Source organism: Gobius niger, assembly GCF_951799975.1.
Source record: "Gobius niger genome assembly, chromosome: 10".
Taxonomy (NCBI): Eukaryota; Metazoa; Chordata; class Actinopteri; order Gobiiformes; family Gobiidae; genus Gobius; species Gobius niger.
In genome coordinates this window covers 26,484,806-26,505,980 of record NC_136861.1, presented here as the reverse complement: position 1 = coordinate 26,505,980, position 21,175 = coordinate 26,484,806, and the positions used below count along the sequence as shown (strand labels likewise).

Below are 21,175 nucleotides of genomic sequence, written 5' to 3'. Positions count from 1 at the left end.
AAAATGCCAGTTGAAATGACTCACATTCTGTTTGACTTAACATGTACGGAAAGGCTCTGGCTTTGGGAATTGTGATGCATTCAGGAATTAAAACTGGTTGTGTGAAACCAAGAGGGGCATGAAATAGTTACAACTTGTTTAATTGTGTAATGTGATAGCGTTCTAAAACATTGTGCAATATAAGATATGTATAAAAATTAACCGAAAATCGAAAAACAAAAATATTAACTTTCTGTTGCTATGTTAGTACATCACAGGCCTCACCTCTATTTAACGTCACACTGCGGAAACCACATCTGGAACGTGCCACTGTCTCTGGAATTTTAAAAATCTGAATGACAGCAGGCATCCGATTTCATCAGGTTATTTCCTCCATGGGTGCTATAAAAGTCACTGTGTCACACTGCTGTCTGTGAGATTGCTGCAGGTAGAGCTCTTTCTGTTTATACTCCGCTGTGCTGGACTGAACTGTTGTGCTGAGGGATGGCTGACAAAATCACTGAGTTAGTCTCGAATTCAACTAGCATTGGCTCTGATGCATTTAGTTCAGGACTTGACATTGGTAAAACTATTGCCAAAGTCACACCAACCCATCGGAAGTGCTCAGTAACCATCACAAACAAGTCTTCTGGTTACATCCTGTGTAATCCCAGGTAAGAGTTTCTTTTTTCATCAAAAGCGTTTAACAATGTTCACATTTTATAACTGCATATCCTTTATGTTATTGCTCAGGGTGCATACAGAGAGTGGAAAATGTGTTGAGCCATTACCTCCCACTATTGATACATCTTCACCTGGAACAGCTCTCTTTTCAAAGACTGCAAATACAGCCCGAGGAGCAGTGGGCGTGTTCACTTATGACCTGCACAATAACTCCACCAAGACGTGTGCGGGGAGACTGGCCGTGATGTACAAAGTGCCCTTTGATCTCAACCGTAAGGATAATGCTTATGCTGTGGGGATTGTAGACCTCAGCTCGGAGTGCAAAAAGGAGCTCTTCCAGCAAATGTCCAAAACCACTGATCCAACCTTCACCCGAGAGAAGGCCAAAGGGCCCAGCATCACCCACAGAAGTGACTCAGTGACCGTCCGGGCTACGATGTCCGACTGCAACACTCCTGCTATGAAGATCGAAGTGACTGACACCTGAGCAGCACAGCACTTTGTTGAAATGTGTTATGTTTAGATAAGGAAGCCACAAATACCAACAATGAAAAAATGTAGTTTAATGTAAAACAACATCAAGTTCATTAAAAGACATGATTCTCTTAATTGACTCTTGAGTGTCTAATTTTTGTAAAGTCATACATTTAGGAGGAACACCATAAAGGAGTTTGACTTTAAACAACTGCCATACCAACATCTCTATCACTCTTTTGTTTCAAAGTAAAACATGGGCATTTCAGGCATTTTACGCATTCAGACAACTACTGTAACAATCTGCCATAATCGCTTTCTTGATTATCCTTATCAAAAACTCAAACCACGAGCAAAAACAAAAACATTTTCAGCTTGAACACATTCAACACATTCATTTTCAGCTTGAACACATACAATCTTAAGTCTCATCTTAATTCAATTCACTTTTCTCCATAAATCCTGAAATGCAATGGTTGGCGTGTCAATAAAGACTCAAATTGAACAACACAGAATATGCCTGTAAATGTGACATGATGCTGCTACTGAGCCAGCTTCTGATTGGCCTGTTTCCGTTTGAGGCGGGTCTTCAGGCCCAAAAGGTCGATGTAGAGGATCTGGTTGAGAACGGCCGAGGCACAGAGCAGTCCCCCATGAAGAGCCCCGGCCATGCCGTTACAGAAAACATCCTGACCTGCAAACATACAGTATGTGGGACATGAAGAGCAGGCGAATAACAGTTTTCCCAGAGATTATGTCGCTGTCCTAAACGCTGACTATGTACGTGATTCCAGATGTTTATGTGTTTGAAAAGGAAATAGGAGAAACTGCTTTGCCAGGCATCAAACTAAATCATTTTGCTTTACTAAACAATAATATTAAAAACTTCAAACTGAACTTTTTTTTTAATAGATAGATTTCACAGGTAGATAAACCAATATATTGTTAAGGCCAGAAGTTGATTATGATAACACACAAAAGGAATTGTGGCTTGTACAAACCCAAATAGGCTTGGGACTTTTCAAAATAACCACAATCACACTGAGAGAAATGTTGCAGACAGTTGAGCGGTCACATGACCTCACCTGTCAGGTACAGTCCCTCCACTGGTGTCTGTGGGCGAGTCCTGGCAACAGTGTCCGGGGTGAAGCGCTCCAAGTTGTGCTCGGCGCCGTACATCTCGCCTCTCGGGGCGCCCAGATAGTGCATATTAGTGAGAGGGGTGGCAGCGTCGACCATCACCACCTGATTTATGAGACATGAGAGGGAGGATTATGAGGACTATGAACACAATAATGATGTGTTGTTATATATGAAGCACAGAGCCTGCCTACTGACTGTAACAGGATGTGAATACACACACCTTGTCTCTCAGCTGGGGGAAGATAGTTAATGCCCATTCCAGCAGCTCCTGTGCCATGCCGTTCTTCAGATCCTGGTAGTCCTGCCCTCTTTTACCCAGCTTGGTATCTTTCCACTCTTCAAACCACTCATAGCGGGCCATGGTCAGAAGTGTCATGCAGGATTTGCCTAAAAATTTGAATCTATAGAAGTTATTATGAAACAAAGCATAAAAAACATATGTGGGTATTTGCTGGTGGCACCTGGATGCCGGATGTTGGCCGTGGGATCTTTCGCAGAAGGAGACGTGATGAACATCATTGGAATGTTACCCAGAACCTCTTCGCGGCTCAGAGAGGAATACCGCTCCATCCTGCAAGTGCCAGAAATGCTTTACGACATACGTGTCTCATGTCAAGCCCATCTGAGTTCAACTTCGTAAGGTAACATTGACACTGTACTGCTATATGTTTTTCACTAGCATTCATCATTTGACATTCCAACCACTAAATCTGAATGAAGTATCTTGTTGGGGGTAATCAGGATTTTTTATAGTGGACAAGCTCACAACTCATCCAGGTTGTTGTCTTTGTACATCCAAAAGTTGGTTGACACAATCCCCAGCTCTTCTTTGGTTCCATCCAAACCAACGAAGACCAAGAAGGATCCCATGCCATGCCGCACCATTCCCAGCAGCGACTGTATCTCTACATGCAAATGAAATTACTACGTTGATTAATACAGTATTAGAATTTTTTTTTTAAAGTGACCATTAACAATCAATACAGTCCACCTGGTTTCTCCTGTATGTGTTTGGGCAAAAACTTCTGAAACGTGTTGAAGATTCCTGCATTGGAAATGACAGTGGGCGCATGGACCTCAATCTCTTCTTTGCCTTTCAGCACGGTAACCCCTGCATCAGAAGGTATTTTATAAGCGATGGACTGCATTGGAAAACACTTTAATATAACAGCAGTACATATAAACACATTTTCTAAGGACTGTAATTTTATGAATTAAAAGTGAAAATAAATGTGATCATCTTGCATGGAAATAAATATAAAAGAAATCTACATACCACAGGTTTTCCCAAGGTTATTGATTAGGATGCGATGTACAGGGGCTCTAACCAGCACTGCGCCTCCTGATCGCTGGATGACCGGTGTGATGTGGAAAGCAAACTCACTGGCGCCCCCTCGTGGATAGTATGCCCCGCGCTTGTAGTGATGAAGCAAGAGAGCATTGATGAGAAAGCTGGAGTCTTTCGGAGGAACACCTACAAACACAACAGAGTTGCAGATCAATTCATTCAAGCCTAGCAGGGAGCATGTTTAACCTGAATGTACAGCACCATAGAAGAGATAAGCAGAGAGTGTCTGCAAGTCCTTGTTCTGTGTGAGACGGGACATGAGCTCAGAGTGGTTGGTCGTTGCCAGACGAAACACCGACGAAATGCGGTCGAGGAGGCCAATCTGAACAAAGAACTTCACCATCCAGTATGGTATGATTTTGAGAATGGCAATTAAAGGTGTTCTTTTTGAGGCCAGCTGCAAAGGAAACAAAAATCAATAAAAAGAATCATATTTTAGGGCTGCTGTTTGCAAATGTAAATCTAAAACTATCATTAACCTCTTAACCCCCACTTGAACCGGGCACTTTTTCTTCAGTTTGGCTTTACCCAAGTCTGCAAGATTCTTGAAAAAACACATCAAAATAGCGAGGATGAAAACGCTGCAAAAATGTGAAAAAACGCAACAAACTGTGACAAAAAGCAACAAAGAAGCTACAAAAGAACAAAAACTCAACAAAAAATGACAAAAATGTGTCAAAACCACGACAATGGAACTACGAAAAAAAATGATGAAAAAGCAACAAAAACACAACAAAAAAACACTGTGACATAAATGCAGCGACAACGTGACAAAAATGTTACATCACGTTGTTTTTGAAGGTCTTAGCTTTCAAATGAGGTGTTGCACTTTTGCTCTCCAGTCAAGAAGCTTTTAATATTAATGTGGGTAACTGGGGAAAATGTGCTTGGTTAGGGTGGGGGTTAAGAGGTTAAAGATTATAGATAACATTTTTGCTGACAAAAGATTAGGGGCCCTGTGCCTGAGCCTTGTGGGACTCCATATCTATCAAGTCTAAAGGTACTCACAGCAAACACCATTTCCATGTATCTATGATTCACGACAGTACCTTCATTAGCCTCATGAACTCGTCAATAGCCTTCTCCTCTCCAGGGAACTGTTTCTTCAAGCTTGCTGCCATCTCTGTCTTTCCAGCATGGATGTGATATTCCCTTTTAATAATAGTAGTTGTTGAAATAAAATGAATAACTGGCCCAAATTCAAACCACTCTTTCTCTCTGACTATCTTACCTGCGGTGCTCGGCCTGACCCAAGATCAGCGTGTCGAAGTGCTGCTCTAGCCGTGTGAACTGCAGCTGCCCATCTGTGATCTGATCCAGAGCCACCTTCAGCAGGCTGTTCTGGTGGAGCTGGCCCAAGTAATGGATTCCTAAAGTCAAGGGTTATTTAGTCAAACATGGAAACAAAACACCGTCCTTTCATATTTGAGCGATTTTCCCTTACCTACATCAAACTCAAAGCCCTTGTTTTCAAAAGTGTGTGTGCAACCACCCGCCTGATCATGCTGCTCCAAAACCACAACCCTCTTCCCAGCTTTGGCCAGCAGGGCGGCGGCAGTCAGTCCTCCCACGCCACTGCCAATCACTATGGCGTCCAGGGAGGGGGGCACACGGTCTACACGGAAACCTGGACAAAAACACTTTGTGAAGTCTTGAATCTTGATTTTTACTCTGAACCAATGGCAACTAACTCTTTGTAAAAACAGGGAGAAGGAAAACCCTTGACAGGTACCCTAATATTGTATTAATAAGTGTTTGTATAAAGGCAACAATTATTGTTTACTAGCATTTTCTTAGTTACTTGAGACTGAAAGAGTACCCTCTGACTTAGCCACATCTGGTCATTTTTACATTATGAGATATTAGACTGATTCTCTTTTAAAGTTCATTCATTAATTATTGTGAATTCTTATATAAAATAAATAAATACATAAACATCTATTTAAATATCTCTAATGAAGGACAAACTATACGTTGAAAGCAAACAAAACCTTTTTTGCACTGTGCATCTAGCCTTTTTATTGATTGTGAATTAGCAATTGGCTAGTTGTTGTTGTTTAAATTGTTGTGAATACTGTTCCCTGTAAAGAATTTGGATGCTAGAATTGACTTGGGAGAAAGTTTGGCCAAGTAACAAGTTAAATTGTACGTGGTTGCTCATATATTGTTTAAAAACAAGCAAAAATAAAAACAGTTGTAGGACCTTCAAATCTCAAAATATCTCCCTAAAACGGACCCGTACTTACCCCTCTTCAGCCGCTCGTCCCTCAGCTTGCTGTCGGTGACCAGAGCTCCTGGGGGCCTCAGACATTTCTCACTGAAGACCTTGTACCGTTGCCCGGTGGTCACGAAGAAGATGACCAGTCCAGACAGCAGGACGCAGCTCAGTATACCCAGCACCCACCACCACATGGTGCCGCTCGGCCCACCAAAGCCAAAAGGATGCGCTTACAGGACTGGAGGTAGTGGAGGCAACAAACAGCAAAAATGGTTAACAATTTGCCAGACTGCTTATGACGACTGGGAAGGTTTCCAGGATAACCAGAGCATTAAGTACATTCTCCACCCCACAGACATGAGACTGGCAACGAGAAAAGCTCTGCTTGTTTGGTCTAAGGGCAGCCTAGCCACATTTGCTGCTTGTTACAAATGGCTTGGGGCTAAATGTCATCAACAGATCATTCCACTGTATTGAAGAGACCATTTAGGTTTTACCATCTCTTTGTAGACAATAAAACTTTATGAGCGCTGTGTGCTCTCCAACAGACCTTACAGTGTCCTTCTGACATTTCCTCCTTTATCCAGGAAAGGGTCAGAAATCTTCTATGGTTCCACCTCTCGAGATAAGCCGTAACATATTACATACATTCCAAATCTTTTTAAGGGTCCTGGTCTCAGAGGGGATTCTATTTCTTTTTTCAGTGGGAGGAGCACTAACAACTGCGCCAATGTGCCGCCCGTAACATAGAGAAACACACTATGTCTGGCTCCCAGGGCAGGGGAATTGTCATAATCGGAGGGGCCAGTTTTAGTGCTATTTGTGACTTTTGTTGTTTGTAATGATAAATGATAAAATTATCATACACATTAAAAGCAAATCAATCATTTATTATTATCATTACACAAAAAAGCATTAACAAAGTCAGCCGCTTAAAACAAGGTCACATTCCTGCTTAAAGTGGACTTTTTAAACAAAGTTGTACTCAATGGCAGCCCATAACAAACAGTAGCATACATAGGTATAAATACAAGGTTTAAATTTAGATACAAAAGCCTAATACTTAAAGCCAGTACTGACATGACAGAGACTTTTATCTGGTGTATTATTCCTGTATCTGTAGTAAAAGTTCAGGTTATGCATTTATTGCCATTGTGAGAATAGAGTTAAAGACACAGTGAGGTTAATCGGAATGTATCTGAAGACCAGAAACTCCAGGAGAACAAAGCTGCCGATCGACCAGACCAGAAATCTCTTTTTTCAGCGTCTGGCTGTTCTGTATCTCAGAATATTGTGCATCATTAGTATTGTTAGCTGCCACATAATAACTATTCAATACAAGTATTCATCCGTTGGCACAAATGACAGTGTCACATGAACAGTGGCCCGATGAGAGCACGACGCATCATCGCACGGCTAGAAAAAGAACATAATTGATCTGATATACTTTTGTGCATGTAATGTGCTTGTTTTGCCATTCGGATTTCAATTTAGTCCTAGTTTAGCTCTTTGCCGTGGTGTGCTTTACCGATGGGGCACCGTTAACATGCCTGCAATGACAGTCTACATAAAAGTAGCATAAATTAGTAACCTTGCGATTTCCATTCACTGTTAAAAATGGGGCTTGAAAACCACTTCGCAATGAGTGTTGCTGAATTGGCATCATGACTTTCCTGGATAACATACTAGGGCAAATGTCTCATACCTAATATATGAGCGTCTAGATATACCTGTCTATCTACATACTATCTACAAATAATTTACAACGGAAAAAGTACAGCAAAAATATTTAGCTATGTAATGTATGTCATAAATAAATAAATGATGTGCAAATAGAGGATTATGTAGCGATGACCAAAGGGACAGATGTGGATTATTGCTGGCGGTATATAGTCACCGAAATGTAAAGTATAATGTTGATATTGTTGATTGGCACTGACTGTAAACACTTCTGACGTAAACACTGACGACGACTGATCAATAATGGCACCGATGAGAAAGATAAAAATGTAGAGGAGTCTTAATGGCTCAGACATATATGTACCCGTCCAATACTAACAACCACACTCTCTCCTGCGTCCACTGAAAACATGTGGTTAACTGACATTCAATACATCATGTGAGAGTAAAGCACCTCGTTAGCCGCCTTCAGACGTGACACTAAAATCCACCTTGCCAGTGCGATATTTACTCATACGAATCCAATACCGAACACCGAATCCAATGTGAAATAGGTTTTGAGCGCACATTTCAGGTTCAACAGACAGCCCTTAAACCTTAACTGGACTGGAATATCAACCTCTTAACCCCCGAGTGATTTTTCTCCAGTTCGGCATTACTCAAATCTAAATGCTTCTTGACTGAAGAGCTTACAGCCTATGGCCAGTGTAGTGCCTCATTTGAAAGCTAAGACCTACTAAACTGATGTACATGGATCTTTTCCTTGCGTTGTTGCTGTGTTGTCGCCGCTTTTACTTTTTGTTTCTCTTTTGTGGCTTGTATTTTCGGCACATTTTTGTCCTTTTTCCAAAATATTTGTCTCTTTATCAACACATTTTCGCCTCTTTATTGTCACATTTTTCGTCACATTTTTGTGTCACATTTTTGTCTCTTTCGTCACATTTTTTCAAGAAGCTTTTAGATTCGAGTTATGCCAAACTAGAGAAAACAAATTTCATAACTCAACATTAACACACATTTGGCTCCTGTTGCTACGCTGTGACATTATCTGCATACCCATCTATTCCAGTATTTTTGTAGAATTCATTCTATAATTTGACATCTCTATCAGTAATAGAACATTTCTTGTGCCACTCTGTACCCTCCCCCTCTGGCCTCTGCCTTCAGAACACCCAGGTGACGGGGACCCACTGGGGGTTTTTGGAGACCGTCTCCAGAGCTGCCTTGACTGTGCGGTAGGTCTCGTCCAGGTTGTCGTTGACGATGGTCAGGTCAAAGTAATGACCCAAGGCCGCCTGCAGTTTGGCACTTTGGTCACATGTTCTACGCAGCTCCTCGTCCTGCAAGATGAACACAAGAATGTAATAAGTGCTTGACTTGTCTCATCCATATCAATACAGCACTTGTTTTTAAGCTCTATTCGTCTAAACTGTAAATATGCATGATACTCTGATTTGAACTTGCTATAGGCCTGGTGATACATGGAAGGTCAAACATTTTATGAGGTGTTTGTTGTGTTCTACTCACACAGATCTCAAACATAAACTACAAGGTCTTAGCTTTCAAATCAGGCCTTTTACTGACCTATAGGCTGTAAACACAAACGCAACAAAAGCGTGACAAAAAATATCAACTAAATACTGTATATTCAAAGGCAATTAAAACATGACATAATCCACAAAAAGTGACATAAAAGAGATAAAAAACATTGAAAAGTGACATAAAACTAATACATTACAAGAACATTACAAAATAGCGTCAAAAGCAAGGAAAAGGAACAAAAAAATGCGCCAAACATAACGAAAAGGTTTGGATCAGTTGGTCTTAGCTTTCAAATAAGGCGTCACACTGGCCTATAGGCAATAAGCTCTCCAGTCAAGAAGCTTTTAGATTTGGGTAAAACCAAACTGGAGACAAGGTTTTTAAGATAGCTTCTAAAGAAAGAAGGGAATGATTCACACTAGTTTGGTGGCAGTGGATGAGTTTTTGAAAAGCTTAAAGATGCAAATTGGTAATTGTTATACTCACTACTCCCCCTCAGGTCTTACGCGTAACTGCAGGTTCTATATTAAGCTTGTGCAACACCTTTTTGAGAGACAGTGCAGGATTTTAGAGGCACTTGAGGTGAATAGATCTGAGCTCATTCTACATATTAGGGGGAGGAAAATACTTAATTTTAACATTTTTAAACTCCGTATAGACCCTTTAATAGCTCTTCCTGGTATCAAGTTCACAAATATATGAAATGGAGCTTTTTCAACTCTGGAGATGGGGCACATTTTTGTTATCCAGCAAACTTTTCATTTCCAGCCATGACTTTGGGTACCTTGCTCTTTCTTACCGTGAGTGCGTTGGTCACTACTCCGGCCTCTACAGCTGACTGGTTCATGGCCTTTAGCACCTCGAACTCCGGAGCCTGGAGGAAGACTACGTAGGGCAGGAACTCTGAGGTCCGCAGCACTTTGAGGGACTGGACAAGACAAAGACACGTTCATGTTGGAGACACACTAGCAGCTCTATGGAGAGCACCGACCAATGCCTCCCAGCCAAACACATGACACGCAGCTGACTTATTCAATATCAAAGTCAGCCATTGCCATAGAGGAGTGTGACAGCACCTGAACAAATCAGCGAGATTAGAGAATGCCATGCAATAAATACAGCCCAGGGACATAAATCAAATAGTTCTAAAAAAATAAACCCATTACTCAGGTTTTAAATGTTTGTAAATGGTGGAAAGCTTTAAAACTGATGTTGCATAGAGTGGGGGCATTCATATGCTGTAGCTATGGTGACACATATCCATAACTTCCACGAAGTCACTGTCGTTTTTCCTGACCTGTGGGTTGGCGTCGAGTATGCACACGCGGCCTGCCTCCACCACCTCATGGATGGACTCGGTCTTGATGCCGTACAGGCTGCCGTCATACTCTCCGTGCTCTAAGAAGCGCCCATTTTTAATGTCAGTCTCCATCTTGCTGCGGCTGGTGAAGGCAAACATTCGACTCTCGCGCTCGCCCTTTTTAGGCTTTCTGGATGTGTCTAGAGGAGGGGGAAAAGATCAAATTCAAAATGGTACTACTACTTGTGTCTGGATCATCATTACCGGAGACTGCTATTATTTTATCTAAATAAGTTTTGGACGACATACTAGTCTATATGTTACAATAGTGTGTATTGTATTACATGGAATAATGGTGCCAAAGATATGTGGATCCCGCAGTAGAAGCTTGGTTTTCAGTCTCCGCCTCCCAACACCCTGGGCACCAATTAGAATCAGGGTTTTCCTCTTGAAAGGCGGCACTTTAGCCACTTCCTCATACAACAAAATCTCATGTCTATCGAACTCTGGGAAAACAAGATGATGTTGTGAGTAAATGTGCAGAAAACACAGTACTTTAAATTCAATTGGCATGTTGCTTACCTGCATTTTTAGTGGTCACATACATCATTTTCTTTTTCTTCTTTAATCCAACACCAGTGCACAGATTACCTGGAACATGAGCAGTTTTCTTCGATGTTGACTGACGTCGTGCAGTGTTTCACCACCAGAGGGCAGTGTCTCATAATCAACATAGTAAAACATTTTCTTTGCCCATATTTAATGTATGTGAGGATATTAACCACTGTTTTCACTATTTTTATTCTTCTATTCAAGCCAAAAATAAAATATGTTAAATCTATTTGATCAGGAAGTTTTTTTTAAACATCACAGATTGTTTTGCAAAAATAGCAACGGAAGATGAAGTGTTATGTAACTTCAAAAAAACGTTTCATTTAAGAAAACAATCCTTTTCTTTATCCTTCTGCATGAGTTAGGCTGAATTGGTTTTATTATTATTCTTATATTTTAGACTATTAGGCTATTACAACCATCATATTTGCATTCAAAACATCTGTTCCTAAGGGGTTCTCAGAGTGGAATAGTTGACTTCTGGTTTACCTGCAGGTGGGAGCTCCACATCTCTCTTGACAAACGCCTTCCTTTTCTCCTCCAGCATCTGACTGGGGATCAGGCCTGTGTTTCCTCCCTCCACATGCCGAGCCTAATAAACGCCAAGTAGACATTTTGAATATTGTAAAACATACCAAGTGTTTAAGGGTATTTTTTTTGTGTCCCACCTGCCACCAGTTAACATCGTCCTGGTTGACAATCTGCAGGATGTCGCCGGTCTCAAATCTCAAACCCGCTTCTTTGCAGGGGATCAGGTTGTCATGGGCCGGGTCATAGTCGTAATGGCATTTGAAGAACACCTAACGTGAAAATATGTTAAGTCCCTGTGTGCAATGTATTCACTGTTAAAAGTTGATTGATTGATTATGGATTAAAACATTAACTAAATCTAAAAGTATAAAGGCATGTGAGATGAAAACGGTGTGAACATGTGTGTGTGTCTTGCCTGTCGTGGGGGGATGGCCTCGTGGTAGCTGGGGAGAATCTTTAACACCATGTTTCCACTGGCCGCCTGCAGCTCCTCATGTAGCACCCTTGGGTCTCTGCCCACCTCTCGCCCATTTACCTGCAAATCAAGATGCCAGCATTTCAGCTACTGAAGACAGAGGGACTCACGTTTAGCCACAGTATATCTGGTCATGTTTGTATATTTAAATCTTCTGAAGGTTAAACATGATCACCAATTGCAGTTGCAAAAGGAAAATAATAATCTGTCGGTATGGGCTGTTTAAATTATTCTACAATCTTAAAGAAAGAAAAAAAAACATTTTCAAGTGCACTTTTTTTAAAGGGACTATAGATATTTTAACATTCAAAAATGTTAAAATTAAGTATTTTCCTCCCCCTACATGTTCCAACAATGTCCTACGGTGTAAAATGAGCTCAGACCTGTTCACCACAACTGCCTCTATAATCCTGCACTGTCACTCAACAAGGTGTTAATTCGGGTCCAAAGTGCTGTCATGCACGAGCTTAATATAGAAGCTGCAGTTACACATATGACCTGAGGTGGCAGTAGTGAGTATGAAATGGCAAACTTGCATCTAGCCCCTTTAAATGTCCATATCAAATGCTAGTACCTTACAACAACAGAGAACACACGTTTACAAAATACAGTAAACGATTCTTGCTTAATAGATAATTAATGGCTTTTGTCTGTTTCTTTTATTACACTGTTGTTATGTTTGTGTAAGATCTCAGTCGTTCTAGTTTTCCATTGCAGTATAGGTTTGCCATGTTGTCAACTGGGCAGGGTTTGAGTTGATCATGTTCTGCCTCTCACCATGAAGCTCATCTACATGCTAGTGTATTTTAATCACTCCTCCTGAGATGAACTCACAATCTTTCTGTTCACCCTTTATTTGTATTTTTGTTAGAGAAACTAAAACAATTAAGACAAAGACCTGCCCTGTACCTCTTTGATGACATCTCCAACATGTAGCAGGCCTTGTTGGTCTATCATTCCTCCGTGCAGAATACGTGCTATGACCAGATCGCCATTTTCCACTTTGAACGTCACTCCCTGAAAATGTACGGCAAAAGAAACTTGTAAATCAAAGGTAAATTATAAACAAAATAGAGACATTGGAGTCTGAAAATGTGGGACCCACCAGATGCTCTCCCGCCACCTTGCGTATGCCCACCATGCGGACTGCGTCAGGCGCGTGGTGGTTGTGGGTGTCACACTCGTCTTCATCCTCCTCATGGTCCACAAAGTCACAGGGGCTGGGGAGCGGGCTGTCGCAGGCTTGGGATGCTACTGAATCATGGGTCTCAAGAAGAGACTGAAAACAAGAAAGAACGAGAGATTCTGAACAAAACGTCTGACTGAAACAAAAAAAGGCTCCGTGCTCTGGCTAACCTCCTGTGCTAAATCTATGGACACATTTTGTACTGAATGAAACTTTCAGAGAGAATGCTCTGACGCGGAAGATACAGCCTAAACTATAAATGGAATACCACCAAAGTTTAGGCATCCAAGTATATAAAAAAACGTCAAAAACATAAAAAGCTACTTCAAAATGTCCATTAACTTTCTTCATTTTTCATGGATGTTTAAGCTTGTGGTGTCAGAAACAAATTAGAATGCAGTGGCAAAGAGCTACTGGTGCTGACCTGGAAGTGCGGCTGCGTGAGGATGTTTGAAAGCTCTGCCACTGTGTCCGAGTGGCTCTTGAAGGGGTCCAGGTCTCGGAGGATCTCCTGAAGCAGCTCCACATTGTTCTCCTGCACAGGAGAGAGCCGTGGTGCCTTCAGGCTCTCCTCCTGCTCCTGGGGGAAACATGCAGCCTTTAGACAACTGATGCAGTATTAAAGCACTTACAGAATACATAAGGTCACAAATAAATAAATATCTGCATTAGCATTATACAAGCTGTGCAATACTATTGATTTGGTTTTTAATTAAATCATTAACATTCATAACCAATATTAATCCTTCAATCCTGTATATCACTGCCAAAACACACAAAAAAACATTTTAGGTAAAAAGCCTCAAGCAAAAAGGAAGCTAAACCAATTAACTTTTCATTCCATTTCCATTGGTGAAGTGGGTGGTTATATAAACTGCAGCTCACCAAAGGGCTCTCCATGATGCCTTTGAGGAAGATGAGGTCCAGGTCATTGGCTGTAGTGGAGCTGGCTGTGCTGTCACTCATGGCGTCTAACACCTGGGGAGCTATAAGACAGACAGTAATGAACTAAACAGACAAGAACCAAAGAATCGAATCAACTTGATTACACAGTTGAGCAGTGTATTGTGTGTGTGTTTGAGTCACAGAGAATGTGTGGGTGTGGTGATGTAATAGGAGTGAAGAGAAGAGAGAACGCTCACCAGGCTCTGTCCTGGTGGAGGCCACAGGCATGGTCTGGCTTCAATCAGTCTGGGAGACAAAGAAACACAGCGTAAACACAGGGGACGGCAAAGTTTGTGGGGCGGCCACTGGCGGGTTGAGCCTCGACGAGGTGATCACTTTTTATTAACACTATTGTACATTACAAAGATCTTAAAGGAGGTCGGGGGGCTCTCAGAGGGCCTTTTTAAAGCATTTAACAAGAGCGCGGTATTTTGGCTGTAAGTATATTTCCATAAATCATCTCGGAGACCAGGTGATTTAAGCTCAAGAGCCAAACTGCATTTACTCTGCCCGATAGCAGAGTAAAGAGTGAATGAATAATAAAAAACGTCTTTGAGTGTCTGGTAAAGCACTATAAAAGACTAATGCATTCTAATTAATATTATAAGGATTTGTTCCCCCGGACCTGACGCTGCCTACTCGCGTAACACGTTAAGTATAAACATAACCTGAATGAATGTCGTACGTGAAATATCATCATTTGTTACACAGCAATAAAAGTATACAGTACTTTATTCAGACTTCAAGCTATACGTTTTGGCTCTATAAATGGTTTGGTGTAACTTCAGAATCCACTTCTACTATTACAAGCCTCGACTAAAACACAATATGCATTTCTGCTATAATAAACATTCTTCAGGAGTTTTACAGTGTCAAAACAATGGTCATTTTGTCAAAACCCTCTGAAAATCATTCTACGACCCATCTCCTCCGGGCCCATCAGTCGAGAAACACTGCTTCTTTTTCTCCAGTGCATGAATCATAACAAAGCACACACTCGCCTCATGTATAAATGATGAAGTGGCCCGGTTTAACGACTGCTGTTCATCAGCAAAGTTGGCAGGAATATGAAAGTAATATCCCAGAGAGAAAACAGGAGCGGGGAGGGGCACGAGGGCGTAACTAATCTATACATCACCATGACAACCCACACGGGGCGCAGGCTGCGTTATTGGGGAGGACCTACAGGAGCAGTAAGATGAAACTAATGACGATGCGCTGTGTTTTATCCCACAAAAGCAGTTCTGTGCCCATGCGGACGCCGGTGCTTGTGGCTGCCATGGAAACGCGCGAGGCCTCTCTTCTTCCCTGCTCCTGCTAGAGGAGGCGTTACACAACACCGAGGCCAGAGGAGGTGACGTAAGGGAAACGACAATTAGGAACTTTTACCGTGTGCCCTAAAGGTGTCTGCTCTTTCCTTTACATCCACTTTCACACACAGTCTCCAAGCCCCCCCCCCCCCCCCCCCCCCCCCCTGCCTATACTCTCAATTATCCCCCTCCACCCTCCCCTCGTGCGCCTCCATCTCCCATCTGCTCTCCCTGCGCCAATATGTAAAGAAGACGCACAAAACAAATGGACCCAGGTGCACGCGCAATCACAGCGCTCCATTACATCCATGCAATCTGCGCGAAAATCGTTCCCGACACTCCCACCCCCTTAAACGTCGCGCCATGACCCAAATGCACGCACATCATTTAAAATATTCATATCACCGCAATTACAAATATATATCTGCCACATTTCTGGATTGTTACGCAGATGACGGGAGGCGATGATATAAGACGCGTAGAGAAAGAAAGGGGTGGTGTCCCGTGCGTCGTCACGTATGAGCCAAGTAGCCTATCAGTGGAAATGGTAACATAGATTTAACTTAGGCTACAAGAGGGGTGCGCTATTTTGAATGGTCTCGGGGGGTATTTGTCTATAAACAAAGCATGGCGATAGCAACCATTACGCTAATAAGATATAAGGGGGGAAAAGCCGAAACAAACCCTCCCGCGTGTGCATTATTTGGACTGCGCGCTGTAAATAACAGGCACGCACGTTCACAGACGCACCTTTGTCAGCCTGTCCGATGTAGCAGTGTTCTTCAGTGCAGGGAAACAACCTCTCACGCCGAATGCACGAATCTGAATCAACGTCGTTTTTAGCTGTTAATACACTTAGTTTATCTCAGACACATTCGCCAAACCTTTCGCTTCAAAAAAAGACACGCTTCCCGCTGTGAGTGATGTCTCGTGCGCCTCTTGTTGTCGTCTGCTCTCTTCAGTCGTCAGCGTGGCGTTCATTCCCCCCCTAACTTCCGGGTTCCTTTCAAAATAAATCACGCACGACAAAAAAAGTCTTCTCTTTTCGCTTTTATGATGTGCCTGTATGATATTTACATCTCTGTAGCCAACGTGAGCCGCGCACACCGTGGTAAATGTGACACAAAGGGGGGACGCAAACACACTTCCGGTCTGACCCCATGTCTGCCCAATGCTCACGTGCACACATTTTTCGTTGTACTGTTGTATATTGACAGAAAAAGCACCGGCGTGACCTCAACATTTATTTAGCAAAAGAGCACCCCTCCCCACCCCTATACTGTATAATAGTTTATATACAACATCTAAAACAAATAAGAGTTTCATTTTTTGTTTTGTTATAGTGTGTTCAAGTTACACAGGCGGGCTCATAGTTAATGCCATGGTGGGTTCTTTACTGTATGCCTAACAATTTCCACATAATAGGGCTGATTAATTAATGATGATAATAATGATGATGAACAGACGCGGAAAACCATTTAACAAATTTATTCTGATGTAGATCTTTACAGCAGCGAGAGTGAGACGACCAACAGTGTTACAGCTCACACACATACGCAGAGAGACCGCTCCACCTTCTGGTCAGCCGTGGTATCACACATTCATTATCAATAACAAATTATGTACAGTACACTGTAGTTGCATGAAGTGAGACTGTTGCGGACGGTGATGGTTGAATGACCGAGTGATCTTTGACAGTCTGATGAGAGGCACGCGGCACCCCCTACTGGTGCATTGTGGAAACGGCCGGCTTCGATGTCTGATGGAGTCACCACATGAAGGAGTCGTCAAATCTAGAGACAAAGACACACACACACACACACACACACACACGAACACACACATCAGAGCTGAATATATATAGCAGCCGGTCACGTGACGGGTGTCTGGTTAACTCACCGTGACCTTTGATCTCTGCTGTCGCTCCCAAACAGCAGTTCGGCCACGACGTCTTCCTGAGCTGAGCGCTTCCCGTACCTGAGACACACAGGGGGACAAGTCAAGTCACGATTCAATCTCACATGTATTCAGTTGATGCCACTCAGTTCATGAACGACTGACAACTTGAATGACGTTTTACCACCGACAAGGCCCGGTACAGTTGACGTCGACGCTGAAATCTTTATATGAAAAACTCCTGCATGACTGAGAGCTTGCACAAACAGAAATGTGTGCAGAACGCTGGTCTGTCAAGGTAGTTATATTCCAATCCATTTTTTAAAGATATTATTATCATTATTATCATGAAAGAATACAAAAGTGTGTGTTATTGTGTGGATAACTTGAGCATTGTTCCAGTTTGTGGCACCAATATCGTGGTAATGCGAAAACCTGTACATTTTCAGTGATGGGAATACTGGCACGATCCTGATTCATTCATTCAGCTGCCACACTGCATTTATACTGGATGAACTCAGTGTCTCGAAGACCGTTATTGTCCACATAAAGAAGCCATTAGTCCTTGAGAGCTGCAAATGCAAAAATCACACGAGCGACCCCGACATCGGACTCACCGCCTCTGTTTTTTCCATCAGTTTTTCCAATATTATGGTCGGTTACTCGTGCCTGTGGGATGGCAATCACATGCGTCTGATCTCAGCTGCACATCTCCTGCTGAAATATTGTCACTCGTGCTGACAAGCTCTGCATGACCCTCATCCAACCCATGACATAGACAACAATGGAAACGTATCTCTCTTACTGTTCCCTTTCTCTTGTTTTCAGGCATCTTTTTAACATGTCAACCTTCACCTTTCTGTCTTTATTTAGTTATTACTACAGGCAGCAAGTCCGAGCTGTCAGCCGCTCCGACCACCACCAGTCACTTAGTCGCACAATGGATTTACACAAGCAAAGAGGGTGAACTATCTTTCCCCAACTACTGACCATAACACAAAGAATTAAAATGAGAGAAAAGATAAAACAGTTTCTAATGTTCTAACGTTCATATTTTTGGTCTAAAAATGTACTAAAAAGTGAATGGAATCACTTTGAACCAGTATGGGTTTCAGTGTGTCCCTACCATTTATCTGCCTCACCGATCACTGATCCATCTTCTCCAAACCTCTGTTAAAAGTTCCCTATCCAAATGGCTTAACGCAAACTGCAGCTCTGCGGTGAAATATCAATGCCCCATTTGACTTTCATGAATGAGAAGTGATCGCTGAGCTTCGCATAGAAGAAGAATATGCTGTGTGCTGTTTGGGTGTTGGGTCTGGATAGGTGAGAGCAACAGGCTACACTAACTTCATTTGGGACTGTCTTATTGCTCTGATGTGGAGGCCTGGAGCTTTGAAGTGTGCATAATCAAATCTACATCTGCTGTCATCATGTGAGGTCCCAGGGGCAGCCCCTGGTGAAGTATGAACCACTACTGGAACCTTATACAGCAAAATAAGAGACAAATATATAAAAACTAAAGTAAAGACTTTATAGGTTGATTTTGATTGTTTGTTATGACATCACTGCACCGTGGCTCAGGTTCGAAGCATTCATCAATGCAAAGGTCAGAAGTTTGAATCCAGCTTGAAACAGTGTGTGCTACCGTTGTGTCCTGGGGCAAGACAGTCATTGCCTATGTGATGGTAAACTATGACTGAGTAGTTGGTAATTGGTGCTTTTGTCAGCCCCAGGGCAGCTGTGGCAATGTAGCTTGCCACCATCAAATATTGATTGAATGAAAAATATTCCCTTGTGAGTCCTGACCTCGGTCTGTGAAATAGCTATTGAAGAAACGTCCTTTTCTCCTTTTTTGTTTGTATAAAAAACAAAAAACATATTGGTATTGAATGGGCTTTTGGCGCTGTCCATGGTTCTGAAAACTAGGCTCTTTCTTCATTTGTTTGTTGCATTGTTCATTGTAGTCTGAGGAATTGATTCAGAATATATACACCAGATACTGTCCCTGTGAACGTCATACTGACATCCTGATGTTTTGTTCATAGTTTGACTCCATGAGTGCGTGGCAGCATGGGTGATGCAAATGTAATTTCAGACTTTTTAAATGATCTTTTTGATGATGTTTTTGCATTGGCCCATTTCACTTGCAGACGGTCACTGGACAACATCCTCATTAAAGACACTGTCCTCTGTCAGCTGGATCTGACTTAATGTCCCCGTTAAATGCATAGTAGAAAGGTTGGCGCCAGAGGATAACTATGGAAGTGACCAAGACTTACTCTGGCTTATTACTATTGCTAATAAATTAGACCTTTGAATATTTGCACTTACAGACATTACCTTCTCGCAATATTTTTACAACTTTTCACAACATTTTACAGTATAATAGGATAGGATACTTTATTGTCTCCTTGCGGAAAATAAAACTAAGCAATACTTGTAGCAGTGTTTGCGTACAGTACCTCTGCCTGGTGATGAGGTTGATGTAGTGTCTCAAGGCGGTATAATACTTGGCCAGCTCCTCCGGGGGGGCGTCCTCTCCGGGGTTCTCGGGTTTGGGGGGGTAAGCATCAGACAAAGTACTCAGACACATGAGTACACACAGGAACACAGCCACCAGTACTGTCCAGGGCTTCAACATCACGGCCATCTGGAGAGACGAGAAATACAGCACATGCTGCCTTAAATACATTCTATTCCTATATGCAGGGAGCAGAACAGTGATTTTGATGAAGTAGTAAATGGAGGGTAGTTTTGACCATGCCTGAACAATAATCTTACAAACCACTGTGCAAATACTTCACGCAGACTAAATAAATAAGGTAGCAAAAAATTAATCCATAAGTTTAATAATTATAACATCCTGTCGGACTTGGCCCAGAAATACAGTATGTTCATCAAACTGTCTCTACTGACAAGAGGCAACAACACAACAAAATAAAATAAAATGATGTGTGCGAAGCATTTAATAAAATCAATATCTATAAAGCGGGACGCCTGCAGGTGAGAAGTGACTTAATGGCCGTGCTGTCTGTGTAATCATCGTCTGCTGTCACTCCTGCAGTAAAAAGGAGGAAGTGGATTTTGTATCTCTAGCTTGCAAGAACATTGAGTCAACAATTAAAAGGATGTTTTAGGTTGTGCTTGAGGCTTTTACAATATTAAGTATAGGTCAGAGAAGAGCGCGTCAGTCTGGCGCTGTCCGTGGTGCTGAAAGTCAAAATCACCTTTTTTCTAAACTAAAAGCACAAAATATGCATGGCTTTAAAAGAGGCATATTGATAACCTCTTTAATGTTTCCCTCTTTTAAACAAACATTGCATGCATATTACAAACAGACAATACTAATCCTATGTTTGTATTAGAAAAGGCCTGGACTTACTTCAGTGCAGCTGCAGGTGCTGGTCAGAGGCGCAGGTGTTTCGTTTTCAAGGGGGAAGTCTCTCGTCCACATTGTTTCCAAACTCCGCACAGCTCTTCTTATACTTCACCCCGCTGTGGGGAAGGGGGAGGGGCGAGCGGGCCGAGGTGTGGGGGGCAGGTAGGAGGCTCGGTGCGTCAGATGGCGATGATGGAGACATTAGTAAGACGCGCGCACTCACACATGAGATGCACCAGTGTGTGTTGGATGGAACAGATGACATTTTGGGCCGTGACACTATCCAGTCTGCGGACGAGCGCACGCCGGCTCCTGTTCCAATCGAACAATACACATTTTGGAGAGACATAAAGTTATAGAATAAAACAAAATAAGAAATACATAGAAAAGCTTGCACCAACTGGATTTTAAAAAGGAAATGTGTAAAGAGTAAAATATCACTTTCTGTACAGTAAATATAAATGTTAATC

At 42.2% G+C, this 21,175-nt stretch overlaps 3 protein-coding genes across 6 annotated transcripts; all 3 read right to left on the bottom strand.

Moving 5' to 3' along the window:
- Positions 1–1,513: 1,513 nt before the first annotated feature.
- On the bottom strand, positions 1,514–8,114 carry LOC306969495 (all-trans-retinol 13,14-reductase-like). Its single transcript, XM_079565124.1, has 12 exons — positions 5,875–8,114; positions 5,073–5,255; positions 4,860–4,998; positions 4,678–4,780; positions 3,830–4,025; positions 3,557–3,754; positions 3,272–3,391; positions 3,047–3,185; positions 2,742–2,851; positions 2,501–2,667; positions 2,223–2,382; positions 1,514–1,831 (listed from the first exon to the last, which is right to left on the bottom strand). The coding sequence occupies exons 1-12, from the start codon at positions 6,038–6,040 to the stop codon at positions 1,680–1,682; spliced, it is 1,833 nt and encodes a 610-aa protein (XP_079421250.1). The 5' UTR covers positions 6,041–8,114; the 3' UTR covers positions 1,514–1,679.
- A 404-nt stretch (positions 8,115–8,518) lies between these two features.
- LOC306969556 (MAGUK p55 subfamily member 2-like) lies at positions 8,519–16,398 on the bottom strand. Of its 4 annotated transcripts, none has more exons than XM_079565198.1 (14): positions 16,312–16,398; positions 14,315–14,363; positions 14,058–14,158; positions 13,597–13,752; positions 13,092–13,265; positions 12,896–13,003; positions 11,927–12,046; positions 11,649–11,780; positions 11,470–11,572; positions 10,951–11,019; positions 10,713–10,874; positions 10,366–10,568; positions 9,868–9,996; positions 8,519–8,866 (listed from the first exon to the last, which is right to left on the bottom strand). In XM_079565198.1, the coding sequence occupies exons 2-14, from the start codon at positions 14,343–14,345 to the stop codon at positions 8,690–8,692; spliced, it is 1,665 nt and encodes a 554-aa protein (XP_079421324.1). In that variant the 5' UTR covers positions 14,346–14,363; positions 16,312–16,398; the 3' UTR covers positions 8,519–8,689. The 4 variants fall into 4 exon arrangements, with proteins under 4 accessions (XP_079421324.1, XP_079421326.1, XP_079421325.1 ...); XM_079565200.1 differs by having other exon boundaries at positions 13,597–13,749; XM_079565199.1 differs by lacking the exon at positions 16,312–16,398 and adding an exon at positions 16,178–16,197.
- A 434-nt stretch (positions 16,399–16,832) lies between these two features.
- Positions 16,833–20,838, bottom strand: pyya (peptide YYa). Its single transcript, XM_079564851.1, has 4 exons — positions 20,709–20,838; positions 19,789–19,976; positions 17,327–17,404; positions 16,833–17,220 (listed from the first exon to the last, which is right to left on the bottom strand). Exons 1-4 carry the CDS (start codon positions 20,778–20,780, stop codon positions 17,196–17,198), a joined length of 363 nt encoding a protein of 120 aa, XP_079420977.1. The 5' UTR covers positions 20,781–20,838; the 3' UTR covers positions 16,833–17,195.
- Between the last annotated feature and the right edge of the window lie 337 nt (positions 20,839–21,175).